The sequence below is a fragment of the Syngnathus leptorhynchus genome, chromosome 8 (genome assembly GCF_054491065.1).
Source record: "Syngnathus leptorhynchus isolate UIUO chromosome 8, UIUO_Slep, whole genome shotgun sequence".
Lineage (NCBI taxonomy): Eukaryota > Metazoa > Chordata > Actinopteri > Syngnathiformes > Syngnathidae > Syngnathus > Syngnathus leptorhynchus.
The window spans coordinates 12910268-12924228 of record NC_141202.1 but is presented as its reverse complement, the minus strand read 5'-3'; the positions used below and the strand labels follow the sequence as shown (position 1 = coordinate 12924228).

Below are 13961 nucleotides of genomic sequence, written 5' to 3'. Positions count from 1 at the left end.
TTTGTGCCATGACCCATTTGTCTTAATGTTTGTCCTTACATCTGCCGCTTTATCTTCATTGGCTGCGACGGGTGTTTAAGTGGCGGCACGGCCGCCTTTGTTTGCTTCCGCGAGCGCCTCAGGGCATCCATGTTGGCATCTGTGTTTGCACAACGAGAGTCTGCGTGTGTTTATGTTGTGTTTTTGCGTGTAGGTGTGTTTACATATGGGAATGTGAGTAGGTGAGTGTATTTGTTTCTCTGTGAGCGGATGGCCGCACGCCAGGTTGGAAGCGTTTGTATTCCCTTGTGTTGTGATCAAAATGCTTGTGTTGAGTAACACAGTGAAAAAAGTAAATTGTGACAATCGTTTTGGGGGCTGACAGGCGTGAAGTGGTTCTCTAGTCTGTGTTGCACAAAGTCCACAACATCATAGTAATTGAATGTGTGATAAATTTGTCTTTCATGTTGTGACTGAGAAAAGAATGTGGAAATCAGAAGCCGCTCTCAGAATTTTACTTTCCTTTTTCTTTCCTTTTTCTTTCAACGACACTGCGGCCTATTATTCCAAAGACACACGTTTGGCGCCCCTCCCCAACATGCCGCGTTTCCTCTTCCAATGCAGTCCGCTAAAAAATGTTGCAAGACACTCCAGACACTCCATCGTGTTGCCCCCCCCCCCCCTCCCGCCAGCCTCGCCCACCTGGATCGCAAGAGATGATGTATCTGCTTAACGTCGCTACGGAATAATCTCTTCCTTCGAGTTACCTCGCATTGTCTTGCCCCCCCCCGTCTAGCTGCCGTGATGTCACCGCGTCATTACTCACACTGGATTCTCATAAACACACGCTCACATTCGGGGTTCCAATGTTGTTTATCCAGCGAGCATCTTTTTACCCTCTTTGCTTATCGCACAACGTCTTTCCTTATCTTAGCCTGCGTGTCTTTTAGCCCTATTCGAGAGTCACGATGCCTTTTTTTTCACATGCGTATTATAGTATAGTATTTTAGCTTGTTTACGTTCTGTGCCCACTATCTCCTCTTTGTTGCCGTCCTTAGAACTCTCGCTACCAGACGTACCAGCGCATGTGGAACTATATGAACTCCAAGCAGCCCAGCGTGTTCGTCAAGAGCACGGAGGAGGGCATCGCCCGCGTGGTAAACTCCAAGTATGCCTTCCTGATGGAGAGCACCATGAACGAGTACCATCGCGGCCTCAACTGCAACCTGACACAAATCGGAGGCCTGCTGGACACCAAGGGCTACGGCATCGGCATGCCGTTGGGTACGCAAAGCCGTCGCTCCTTGCGCAAGTAGGTCAGCTTATCGTCTTTGTGTTCCACGCCCGTTTATCTGCACACTGGAATCTTAATCAACAAGAAGAATCTTCAAGCGTTCCAATATACCAAACAGCCGCTCACATTTTTAATTAACGGCGCAGCGCCAATTTATATTTCCATCTTGTGTTTGAACATAATTGAGTCGCAAAGAACAACTGGAGTGGGTTAACTCAATTTTTTCTCATTTTTCTCTCAGACTCTTTGCCACTATTAGTACCTTGATATATAGATAGAAAGTTTCTTCTATTATCCATTTTTTTAAACCTCTTTTTGAACACAGCAAGTGATTAGCACTTTTTACAATTCTGTTTCGCAAATCATTGAATTCATAATAGAAATATTTATTTTCACCCTATATGACAAAGTCAAAACACTCCTTCCTCTTCTTCCTCTCCTCGTCATCATCGACCAGGTTCGCCGTTTCGAGACGAGATCACGCTGGCCATCCTCCAGCTGCAGGAGAACAACAGGCTGGAGATCCTGAAGAGGAGGTGGTGGGAGGGAGGGCAGTGTCCCAAGGAGGAAGACCACCGGGCCAAAGGTCACTCCACTCATCAATCCTGTTTGATATTAAAAAGCATGGCCAGCTTTACTTTTGTTCCCTATCCATCAAAATGGCAGCTGTGTCTCGTGCAAACACTAACTTCTTCTTGATCAGTGATTTGATATATTTAATTCTGTCTGGATTGTCACAGAAGGAAAACTTGATCCATTTGCAAGTCAGTCAATTTAAAGCGAGCAATTGTTTTCCCATTGAGACGTTTGCGGTCCTTCTCTGTTTCTTGCTTTGTGTCAGGCCTAGGCATGGAGAACATCGGCGGCATCTTTGTGGTGCTCATTTGCGGCCTGATCATTGCCGTATTTGTGGCCATCATGGAGTTTGTATGGTCGACGCGCCGCTCAGCAGAGACCGATGAGGTATGCCCCCATACCTGCCCTCGCCGAACCCGCGGACACACCCCAGTAGGTTCCCGCCAACCCTTTTTCCATCTTTTCTTATGCGTGTACGTGAGCGTGTGAGTGGTTTGTTTCTTTTCCGGAACTGTCTCCATTTGTGTGTGCTGTCCCACTTTATTTGGGCTTCATGTCTTTTACGTGCACATGAGGTGATTGTGCAAGTCAGAAGTACTAAAACCTCCCAGGATAGAAGGCTAACATGCTATTAGCTGGCATGCTAACAGAGGCCAAGATAGCAACCTGATTATGGAAGATGCCGAGGCAGGCCTTTTCACACAGCATTTAGGTTTCTTGGGTGAAAGATCTTGCACCATCTTTTATTTCTAACAATAATAGTAATCTTTGCACTAATGCTAAGATGCAAGGAGGTGGAATGCTATAATATATAGTGAACCGAACAAACCCGAGTACAAAATGCTAAGATATACAGTAATCCCTCGCTACATTGCGGTTTGATTATCGCGGCTTCAGTACATCGCGTCCCCTCCCCCCCAAAAAAAAATTCAAAATAAACCTTCTAAATTGAGGAATTATGGCACAAAAGTTGCCCACACGCCAGCAGAAGACAGGGAGTGTCCACACAATTGCAGTACATACACTTGTACCTTTTTATAAAAAACAGTTGTGATAATAGAGTTCAAAAAACATATTTGCAGTATTGTACCTTCTTATACAAAATTGTTACAACAATAATAAGAGTTCTACTAACATATTTACAGTATGTACACTTGTCATTTATACTACGTATTAATATAGTATTTACATGTTTGAAACTATTATTTAATGTTCTAATGATAACATATGCACTTATATGGTTTCATTGATACACAAACAATGTATGTACGTATGTTAAATAAAAAGAGTACTTTGCGGATTTTCACATATAGCAGGTGGTCTTAGAACCAATTATCCGTGATAAACGAGGGATTACTGTATTCACATAGCAGCTTTAAACCATCCTAAATTTGGCAGATTGGGAAAGATTTTACCTCATGCCGACTAAAACCAGTCATGCTAATTTGACTGCATGAAAGGCTAGCACACTACTAATTAGCAACGTATCGTCTAAATAGCAACTTCTTCCCATCAAATCTTCCCATCATGCGCTGTACTCGGCTTTTTTTTCCCCCTCCTAGTGTAGTCAGGTTTGATTTCTCATAAGACTCAATGAAACGCTAACGGCAGCATTTTCCCCACTGCCATTTGCGTCCATTTTGCATGTCCTGCCTGTTTTTAAGGTCAGCGCACATCTCTGAGTGTCGAGCGTAAATGTCAGCTGTTTGTGTACTAAACGTGCCGCTACACAGGAGCAATATTGTCAACTGACAATATTTGCTGACATAATGCCACGTTGTGATCAGACTTTAAATGTCGCTGTCTCCTTTTAAGAAAGGGTTCAAAAACTGGGGTCCGGAGACTTTCCGTGACTCGTACGTTTGAGGTTATTTGGAATAAAATATTGCATCATATTATTTAGGAAAACGTGCGTCTTCAGTTCACACCAAGAGAACTAACGTACGGAAACAACTAGCTCTCAGCCAATGAAAAGCTGCGACATGATTGTGTGACGTACAGTATCAAGTAAATCTGACATCCTTTAAGGGGTGGAGTCCCCGGGCCCCAAAAGTTTGAGAACCCCTGCTTCACATTCTGCTGGTATTCTTGGTCTTCCATCTTTTGCATTACTTCTTCCTCTCCTTCTTCTCCCCCATCTCACTGTCGCCGTCTCTTTCTCTTGCTCTTGCTTTCTCTTTCTCTCTGTCATCTGTCCATCAGTTGGTGTTCTCTGACAAAGAGTACTGTTTCTGTTTCTGTGAGCCCATGACCTTTTCTTTTGAATGCTGTTTGTGGTGACGAGCGTGTGTGTGGCCGGCCTGCCTGAGCGTCCACGTTGCCATGATGAAGTGTCCATGAACTAAACCAGCCGTCCCCAACCGCTCAGTTACGGACTGGTACCATTCCATTGTGCCATTTGGAGCCTCCAAAATGTTTGATGAATTGGCAGAACCTGAAATAAGTTTTATTTTGAAATTAGGTGCCTCCACCCGGGCCTGTCAAACTCAGTCACGTGATAATGCCAACACGTTGGAATCAAACAAGTTTGATTGGCACTTGAAGAGAGTGAGAGGAGCGAATGCTGAACACCATATGAAATTATCACCTGATGTCTAACTCTTTTTTTTTTTTAGTTTTTTTAGACATCAAGGAGGTTTCACTGTAATTGGACTAAGCAGGTCTGTGGTGCAAAACTGGTTGGGAACGGCTGCACTAAACGACATTGGGTGTTGCCGTGTCTCTGGATTGTAATAACTCTCTCTGCTCTTTGGAAACTCTTCCCATCCCGAAATCCATTTCCCCCTCATTCCTGTCTTTCCACCTTCGCTGCTCTTTTTACATTGTGTTCGTCCATTCTTTTGGGCCCGCCTGGTTTCCGCCATTTTCCATGCTTTTCCCATCGGTGTGGCATCCCGTTCCGCCGCCTGTCTACTCTTTGTCTTTCTTTTCCCTCCTTTTCGTCTTTCCTTCCCCTCCTCGTCCCCGCCCCCCTTACCCGGTTGTCCTTTCAGGTGTCTGTTTGTCAGGAGATGATTACCGAATTCCGAAACGCTGTCTCCTGTAAGAAGAGCGCCCGACTGCGCCGTCGGCGCCCGCTCAGCAGCTCGGCAGCGGCACTGCGCCACCCCGGCCGTATCGCCCTGGGAGCCCCGCGGCCCTTACGCTTGGTCCGTGAGATGCGACTCAGCAACGGCAAACTCTACAGCGGAGCCGGACCCCTAACGGGCGGGGCTGGAGGAGGAGGCAGCGCGGGGCCGCCCGATCTGGGCCCGGGTCCTCAGCGGCTCCTGGAAGAGCCCCTTGGCGCCAACGCCACACCTCCCCCACCGGCACCCACCCCAGTCATGCTGCCCAGCCGCGGTTGCACCCACGTGAGGATCTGCCAGGAGTGCCGCCGCATCCAAAGCCTGCGATCGGACGGCGGTTTGGCGTCGACCGTCACCAGGATACCGCCATCGTCGGCACCCCTGCCGCGGCTGCCCCCGCCGCCTCCCCCGTCTTCATCCAATACGGACAGCGAGGGTGGCGGGGGTCCTAGCCCCAGGCGGCTGCATAGTCCCCCGCACCACACCGCCCGGCCCATACCTCTTCAGCAGAACCTGAACAAAGCGGACCTACTGGGGGACCAGGCCTGAAAGTGGAACCAAAAAAAAAAAGAATGGGCAGTTTGAAAGGATGGAAAAAAAAAACAGGCGGCTACAAAACCATGTAAACTGGAACCCGTTGTGTGGTTGACCTTGAAGCCTGCCACGCATGCGCTTTTGAGCACTCCCATTTGGACAAAGACTGATGATGGGAGTGCTCATGGCCAGACCGAGCTTCTGATTCTTTCCCTCATGTGAGCGAGGATTTTTTTCTTTTCTTCCACAGACACTTCCTGGAAGCTAACCTCCCTGCTCACTGGACAACGTGTTGTACCTGTATGCCGTTTGAAATCAACACTGAAAGACTTCCTGAGGATTAATCTATGTTTTGTTCATTTTTTTGTCTCGTTTTGTTGGCGTTTGTTCCGAGTGGGACTTCAATCAAAAGCCTTCTATGTGACAATTGCCGTGCATCGTGACAACAAGAAACATGACTGCGGCTAATTGCGTTGGAGAGTTTTGTGTCCCTCCCTTCGTCGCTCTCGGAAGGATGGAAGACTTCGGTCTATAGTTCATTCTTTCCTGTGTGTGCGCGTCTTCAAAGAGTGTGAGGAGAACTCGTGACGAGCAGCACGGCACCCTTCTGTTAGTCAAGCGGGAGACTTCCAAATGGGAAATGAATGTCGCTCGTTATCGGGCTCCCTTCCCCGGGAGATAGAAGGTATGGCAGAAAGAAGCTTAAAAAAAAAACAGTGATGACTTTACCACTGCAATTAGATGGGTCCTGATCCTTTAATTCTGGGCATCTTTTTAAAAGTGTTTGTTCACACGCCAGCAAGCTGTGACTGCAGCTCCAGACTTGGCCGTCCAGCTCAGAGGCCGTCTGCCAGAACGATCGTCGATAGCGTCTCAAGCTTTTGATTGCCTAACGACTCCCTTCGCCCGGCCGATGGGGAAGCGCGTCAGAACGTTGCCCGTTGGACCGGTGGCGTTCCGCCGACTGGATGTTTTTATCAGTCGCTGGGGCCAAACGACGACACTCTGTTTTTTTCCATTGCGAGCTGTTAATGTCACAGGCACTTTGGTTTTGAGCAAAACGCTCAAGCGGTCGATGCGCTTGAAAGTTTGCGACGTGAACGCTCGCTCAATGAGGCAAAAGCAAAACGGCCGAGTCCCCGCTTCATCCCATGAAAATCATTTGCTCAGCTTGACTTTCAATAGCGGTGGCATTTTGAACATCTGTCAATGTCTGCATTTTTTTATGCTAAATGGATGTTGCCATGGTCACTGCCAGTCACCCATTTGGGGGAATCTGGTTAACTTCAAACGGTTTCAATGAACTGCAAGACCTCCTTGACTGCAAAGCTAACGGCCTGAAGCTAAACCGCCAACCCTTTAACCATTACCTGCCAACCACGAAACCAAGAGCACCAAACCCTTTAAACGTCTCCCTCCAACGGCATGAGCAAGTTGCTACCCTTACATGGGTTAGCAGGGGTAGTCGGCCAAGCCCTCAAACTTAATCGCTTAAACTCTAAAATCTTTACAGCCTAACTACGCCTCCGCCAATTCAGATTGATCCCCCATATCATGCCTACTCACAGAAGCCTCCTCTAGCCTGAACCTTAATACCTGACCCTTACCCTTGCCCCAGAACAAACGACCCCAAGGCCGTCGATTCTTTACCCTTTGATCAAAATTCGAGTCTCCTAACTCCTTCCAAAGCAGAGACATCCTTTAAACCTGTCCCCCGAGTACAAGATGACAAAGCCCGAATGTCTCTCTTCAGTCAGCAAAGGCCCAATCGTCAGAAATATTACCGTCAACGATTATTTTAGCCCGATATGTTCAGAAAACAATCGCAAGTGTCAAACCTTTTCGAAGCATGGAGCCCTTGGTTGTGCTATGCTAACACTTAGCCTAGCTTTTCCCGTTCATTCGATTTTGTCTTTTTGGATTTTCTGTCAGTTTGGATGCCCTGTGACACTCTGTTGCCTCTGTCAGGTCATTCTTGGTACTACAAATTCCCTCCTTCTGTGTGCTGTGTTGCTCATCTCGAGTCCACCAGAGGCCGAGAGCTTAAAGTGCAGCAATTTTTCTTCTCATGCCAGTCCCTGATGTTAGATGTTCAAAGTTGTACTGTGTGTAAGGGTAGGCTTCATCTTGGATGTCAAGAAAACAAAACCCATTTTCCACAAATCACAGCACTTTGAGAACAGCCACCTTCTCTAAGAGTGTTTTGCACACTGTGCTCTTTGTGTAGGTTTGATGGCCTTTTGTGTTCTCTTCTCATTTCTGTGCCGGCATCAAACCAACACCATGATGAAGCTATCAAGAAGATCAAACATACCATCTGTGAACTACGGGCTCAATATGAAACTCAAGAGGGAGGGAGGCTCACAAAACCAATAGAAGTGTGTCAGGCGGTCACTCACGCAAGAGGGCGGGCGCTCTCTTCTTCTTGTTTCTTTCTTTTGGATGGAATTTGTTTTCATATTTCTATACTAGTGGTAAATGGATTATTGAATATTCTGACGACATTGTCGTCATTCTTCCTGTTGCTGAACAAGATGTTTATTGTGTGTGTGGGTGATGGCGGCAGAAGGGAGGGGAGATGAAGTCCCTTGGTCCGCCCCGTTGTGCAAAGCTCATAGACAGATCCAACTTGTTTTGCAATAAAAATATTCAAACAGACATCACCGACAATTACGGCTTGTCATTGAAATACCTGACTGAATTGTTTTAATGTGTTTTTTAAGCTTTACATGAACATTTTGCTGAATGTTGTGTCTTGTTAAAGGCAACCTTCAAACGTTAATTTCAAACATGATTTAAATTCAACTTGTAGCATATTCTTCCAGCGTATAACCTTTTCTTATTGATTGACCCCAATAGATCAATACAAAGGTTCAAATGAAACTGATTGAAACTAATTAGGTTTTTTTTTTTTTTTTTTTAATGACTAAGTTGGTTTGCCTAATTCAGTGGTTCTTAAAATGGATTTGATCGAACCCTAGGGGTTCGGTGAGTCCGTCTCCGGGGTTCGGCAGAGCCTCCACTGCGGAGGTCCGAACGCGTTTATCGTGTAAGTTCGTGATAATGTATATCTGAACTAGTCTCGCAAAGGCACACTGATTTGCAGGTATGTAATTTGTTGAGGTCATGCATTGTGTTGGTTTTGTTCTTTGAACAAGGTGATGATCATGCACGGCTCATTTTGTACACCAGTAAAAAACATCTATGTCTTGGATTTGAATTTTTTTTTTAAATGTTCGCTAAAGAGGAGTTCTGTGAATGCGCATATGAAACTGGTGGGGTTCGGTACCTCCAACAAGGTTAAGAACCACTGGCCTAATTATTCAAAATATCATTCGCTCGAAGGCAAAGGCCTTCACACGAATGGCATTCCAGGGATTGTCAACCGGTGGTCCGCGGTCCTCTAGTGGTCTGTGGCGATATTGCAGGTGGTCCACAAAATTGCAAATGGAAAATAACTAACATTTTTGAAAATAAAATTGGTTTATTATTTAGACTTGATTTATTTTCCAGCTAATTTGACTAATCTTGTGAATCATTTACCCATCCAAATTATGTCAAATATAGCTGAGATTCCCAAAATAGACATACAGATGCAAATAAATAGCCTGTAAAGGCCAATCCTCCTTCGGTGCAATATGAAATAATATTCCCCCAAAGCAGTGGTCCCCGAGTTGCTTCTTGGTTATAATGGTGGTTCCTTGGACAAAACCAGTTGAAAACGTTGAAAAGCCTTCTGTACTTTATTATTTTTCTACGTATTCCCCCCACTTTTATGATGCTTAACTATTTGCACATAATTTATCCGATTCATTTTCAAAACAAATTTCATTTTCCTTTCCAATTTCTACTTTTTTTGACCGATTTAACCCGTTCCAACTTTAAACTTGTTCATCTTGTGTCTGTTCCAAACATTCCCACTAACCAAATATTCCACATTTTCAACTTGAAAATTCCTGCAAAAGTTTAGAAAATTTCATTTGTCCCTTCTAATTTCTACATTTTTTGGACCAGTTCAACCCGTTCCATATTGAAACTGTTCATCTTAAGCCTACACTTAAGATCAGAGATGAGAATGGCAAATGTGAAAAAACATTGAAAAGTAGCCGGGGGTCAGGGGGCCCGATGATATATATCATCAGCACCCCCAGACCCCGTGTGTGTATATATTTTTATATATATATATATATATATATATATATATATATATATATATATATATATATATATATATATATATATATATATATATATATATATATATATCATGACAATAGCGGAACATTAGCTTATATGTAACATCATGTTACTTCTAAATTCACATGCTTGTAAAAGTACAAATGTACCTTTGTGGTATTTTTGTTTTGATGTGCTCCTTAATGTTCCTAGCACCGCAACCTCCATAGCTGATCATATCTCGACAGAAAATACACAAAACCTTCCCCGGGAAATCTACTTTACGGATATGTTACGGACTGTGTTCCGAGTTGTACAATGACGCTGCTCTCGAGCCATGCCCATCTGAAGCAGTTCTTGATCCCGTTTGGCTTGTCTATTTCCCTGGCACTATCCTCATGCCCGATGACGGCTGGGATAGGCTCCAGCACGCCCGCGACCCCCTTGGGGACTAAGCGTTTCAGAAAATGGATGGATGGATGGATGGATGGGTGGATGGATGGAAAATGTTATTTTTTGTCAAATAACTAATAATTTAAGAATCTATTTTATACATTTTAAAAAGTACAATGGCGTCCCAGTCGCGCACTGGTTAGCACGTCCACCTCACAGTTTAGAGGGTGCGAGTTTCATTCCACCTCCGGCCCTCCCTATGTGGAGTTTTGCTACCCGTGCTTGCCAGGGTCCTCCTGTTCCCTCCCACATCCCAAAAACATGCTTGATTGAATTGCCCATAGGTGTGAGTGTGGATGTTAGTTTGTCTTGATGTGACCTGCGATTGACTGGCAACCAGTTCAGGGTGTCACCCGCCTACTGCCCAATGATGGGTGGGGCAGGTTCCCTGTGGGGACAAGCGGTACAGAAAATGGATGGATGGATGAAAAAAAATGAAAATCAAAGTCACCTGTGTTTTTTATTTTTTATTAGACATTGTTGTTAGTACGTATCATCCGTATTACAGATAATAATAATAGTGAATTGCAACTTGAATGTAGAATGTAGGATATTTTAATATGTTCAGTTCAATTTTGTTTGTGGTTCCATTCATTTAATAATTTTGGTACATTCTTCACATACTACTCGTACTAGAATCAACACTCGGGAGGGTCAGCGTTCAGAAACTGGATGGATGTGTTGCGCTTTGTTCAAGATGTCCATCGTTGAGCAAGGAAAACAAAGATGTGGAGTAACAGTTGATTATTTGCAAGATCTTGGGTTGTTTTATGGCAGTTAGTATACATGGCACTACATCAGATGAAACAACAACCCCCACACTCCAGGTCAGAAGGTTTTATACTGTCCGCACGTAGGAACAAAGAAGGGAAAAGGCGGGAAAGCAAAAGGTGAGAAGGGACAAGGCAGGGAGGCCAAAACATGTTCTTATAAAGTAAACCTCTGTTCTGTTATCACCTGGCCATTTGGTATCTATGTGTGATGGAAAGTTACTGCCCTGTGTGTGTGATACATTGCTGTTGCTCTTTCTTCAGATGGTTGGATGATGACAATAAGAATAAACCATTTGAACTTGATTTTGCCGACAAGCTACATCCTCCTCTTCTTCCTCTCGGCGGTTCCAAAGCAGCTGTCAACCCATGTTCTCGTGCTCGGCAGTGTCTGCATGTGCAAGAAGACCACATTTTCAAAGTCGCGCGTTAGCATACAGACAGACCCTAATCTCTAATCCTAAATAAAAACCCAACTTTAAAAGATATAAAAAGTAAAAAAATTTCAATTTATGATACATGGTCCTTTTTAAAGCCATGGTTATTTTGAAGTCTAAGAACCTTAACATGGCGGTTCGGTGGGGCACTGGTTAGCACGTCCGCCTCACAGTTAGGAGGGTGCCAGTTCGATTCCACCGCCGACCCTCCCTGTGTGGAGTTTGCATGTTCTCCCCGTGCCCCGTGTTCTCTCCAGGCTCTCCAGTTTCCTCCCATATCCCCAAAAAAAACATGCTCGGTAGGCCGATTGAGCACTCCAAATTGCCCCTAGGTGTGAGTGCGAGTGTAAATGCTTGTTCATCTCTGTGTGCCCTGCGATTGGCTGGCAACCAGTTTCCCCCGCCTACTGCCCGATGACTGCTGGGTTAGGCTCCAGCACACCTGCGACCCCCGTGGGGACAAGCGGTATAGAAAATGGATGGATAGATGGAAGAACCTTAACATTAATCCTAACTCTAACCCCGTAACCCAGACCCTCACCCTAACTTAAACCTGCACCCTCACCCGCAACCTAACCTTAACCTGAACCCTCACCCGCAACCTAGTCCTAACCCTCATCCTGACCGTCACCCTAACACGTTCCCGAATCCTAACCTAAATCTTAACTCCAACCCCTGAACTTGTAACCCCTAACCCTCACCTACGACCTAACCCTTACCCGAACCCGCACCTGATCCCTAACCCGCAACCTAACCCTCACACGCATCCAAAACCCCTAACATTCAAAAAGTAGCGGTGGTCTCCATTTCATGACACTATCAGCATCCGGTTGAATGACTCGCTTAACTGTTACCGCTAAAGTAGCGAGGCGGTGCATTTATTTAAAGGCTCTTCTCACCAGTGGCCCGCCGTTAAGCTTCCTCCCCCCCTGCGGGAAAAGCACTGCTAAATAATTATCTGCCTGGCAAAATGAGCCGCAGGTGTCGAGCGAGCTAATCAGGTCAGTGATGCAAAGCTTTTTCATTTGCTTCCAATCAGCTTGTTGCCCCGCATGTAAATCGCTGGTGTAAAAAGGCTTGACGAGAAAAACAACTCGTGTGGTGGGCTGCGGGGGGCGCTGGGGTCGATGGGGGGGCCGACTAAATAAATCGTGCGTTCAAAGAGCAAATTTAACCTGACTATGCAAATGGGTTTCTGCAACCTCAATTTTAATCTGATCTGTTATTTTTAACAGCTTTATTTTTTTCATTTAAACAAAACACAGAAATACCTTATATAACAATAATAATGACAATAAGCAAGTAACAGTATACCTAAGCATGATGATTTTGCGTGGCTTTATTCAAGCGAGTGGCTCAATTGATTCAGGGTATGGTGCTGACAATGCGTAATTATCATGTAATGATCAACTAGGCGTGTTTTTTTTAGCTGTGGCATGCATATATTCACGAGATGCGCATAGATATCAATATGGGCAAAGGTATTACAAAAGCTTTTACTGTGGAACAAACCAAAAAATTACAGACATTTTTTTCACGAGGGTATATAATGTTGCAGTCATTTGAGGGGTTTATTCAAGCGAACAACATAAAAGTGATTCTTTAAGGCTGGTGTTGAGAAGATATCCTTGTTAAAGGAGGGCTTTCAATGACAATACTGCTAAATTACGTAATGCCATGGGAATTATTTTCAACATGAATTATCCACAATCCACAATCCACAATCCACAATCATTATTTCATGCGTGTGTTATGAGCATCTTTTTTTTGTGAGCGTGAAAGAAAACAGGATTCCTATACACAGCTCCAGTGCATCTCATATTCACAAATGTTCATACAAATCCTTGAGTCCAAAGAAATATTTGTACCGTTAATTGTTCCAAAGCAAGCTCCTTCATTTGTATCTCCATGGTGATGCTTCTCGCAAAGGCTTTTTAATAAGACATATGTCCTAAGTGGACGCATCAGGGTGAGAATGCAAACATTTGCAAAAGGCTCTCAGATTCTAGCAAAGAATAAAATTATGATTTATCAAATCTTTGTCGATCAATACTGTCACTCTTCCTATCTGCCAATTTAACAATTCTGTTAGGTCCAATACCGAAAATAAAGCAAAGTCAACGTCGAATATAAACATGATTTTTATTGTTTGTTGACAGTTTTTTTATTCCACAATCAATGTGTGAAAAATCTTTAAAAGTGTGTCTAATTGACATGTTGCTCCAACCGCTTTTTATTAAGCAGTAATGTGTTGGTGTCAACAAAAATAGGTAAAAAAAAAAAAAAAGGTAAATTTCTCCCACTTAAAAAAAAAGATCATAACGGCCGGCCGATCAATCGATTTGGAACTCACCCGCTCATGTTCAGGCTGAGATGAACCACCTGAGGCTTGTTGCACTCAGCACCAGTGCTGATAAGGACCAGCAAGGGGCGACGCAGGACGCTTGATGACATCAGCAACAAATAGGAAAAACATCAGATGGGAAAATTCTGACTGGAGAGGTGCTCCGAGCGGATTGGTACCTCTTAGGTAAAGAAGGGTGGAGGTTTGGCGCCGGGTCACCGCATTTCTGGCCGTGCATGTGTAGTTGCCCTCGCTTTGCTCGTCCATGCGGGGGACCACGTACGAGGAGCCGTTGACGCCGGTGGCGTTGCCGTTGAACTCCCAGGTGAA

At 44.6% G+C, this 13961-nt stretch overlaps 1 protein-coding gene and 1 long non-coding RNA gene across 3 annotated transcripts in view; one reads left to right on the top strand and one right to left on the bottom strand.

The window, feature by feature from the left end:
* The window catches only part of grik5 (glutamate receptor, ionotropic, kainate 5), a 77874-nt gene extending 69761 nt beyond the window's left edge, over window positions 1-8113 (top strand). For both annotated transcript variants that reach the window (XM_085917776.1, XM_085917775.1), the window contains 4 exons: window positions 1038-1263; window positions 1731-1859; window positions 2115-2281; window positions 4843-8113. In XM_085917776.1, coding sequence (XP_085773902.1) covers window positions 1038-1263; window positions 1731-1859; window positions 2115-2281; window positions 4843-5466 — 1146 coding nt within the window. In that variant the 3' untranslated portion in view covers window positions 5467-8113. The remainder of the gene's footprint in view (window positions 1-1037; window positions 1264-1730; window positions 1860-2114; window positions 2282-4842) is intronic.
* A 2459-nt stretch (window positions 8114-10572) lies between these two features.
* On the bottom strand, window positions 10573-13956 carry LOC147053774 (uncharacterized). The gene is made up of 3 exons (XR_015066954.1): window positions 13811-13956; window positions 13641-13730; window positions 10573-11241 (listed from the first exon to the last, which is right to left on the bottom strand). It is a non-coding gene; the product is annotated as an uncharacterized LOC147053774 (long non-coding RNA).
* Between the last annotated feature and the right edge of the window lie 5 nt (window positions 13957-13961).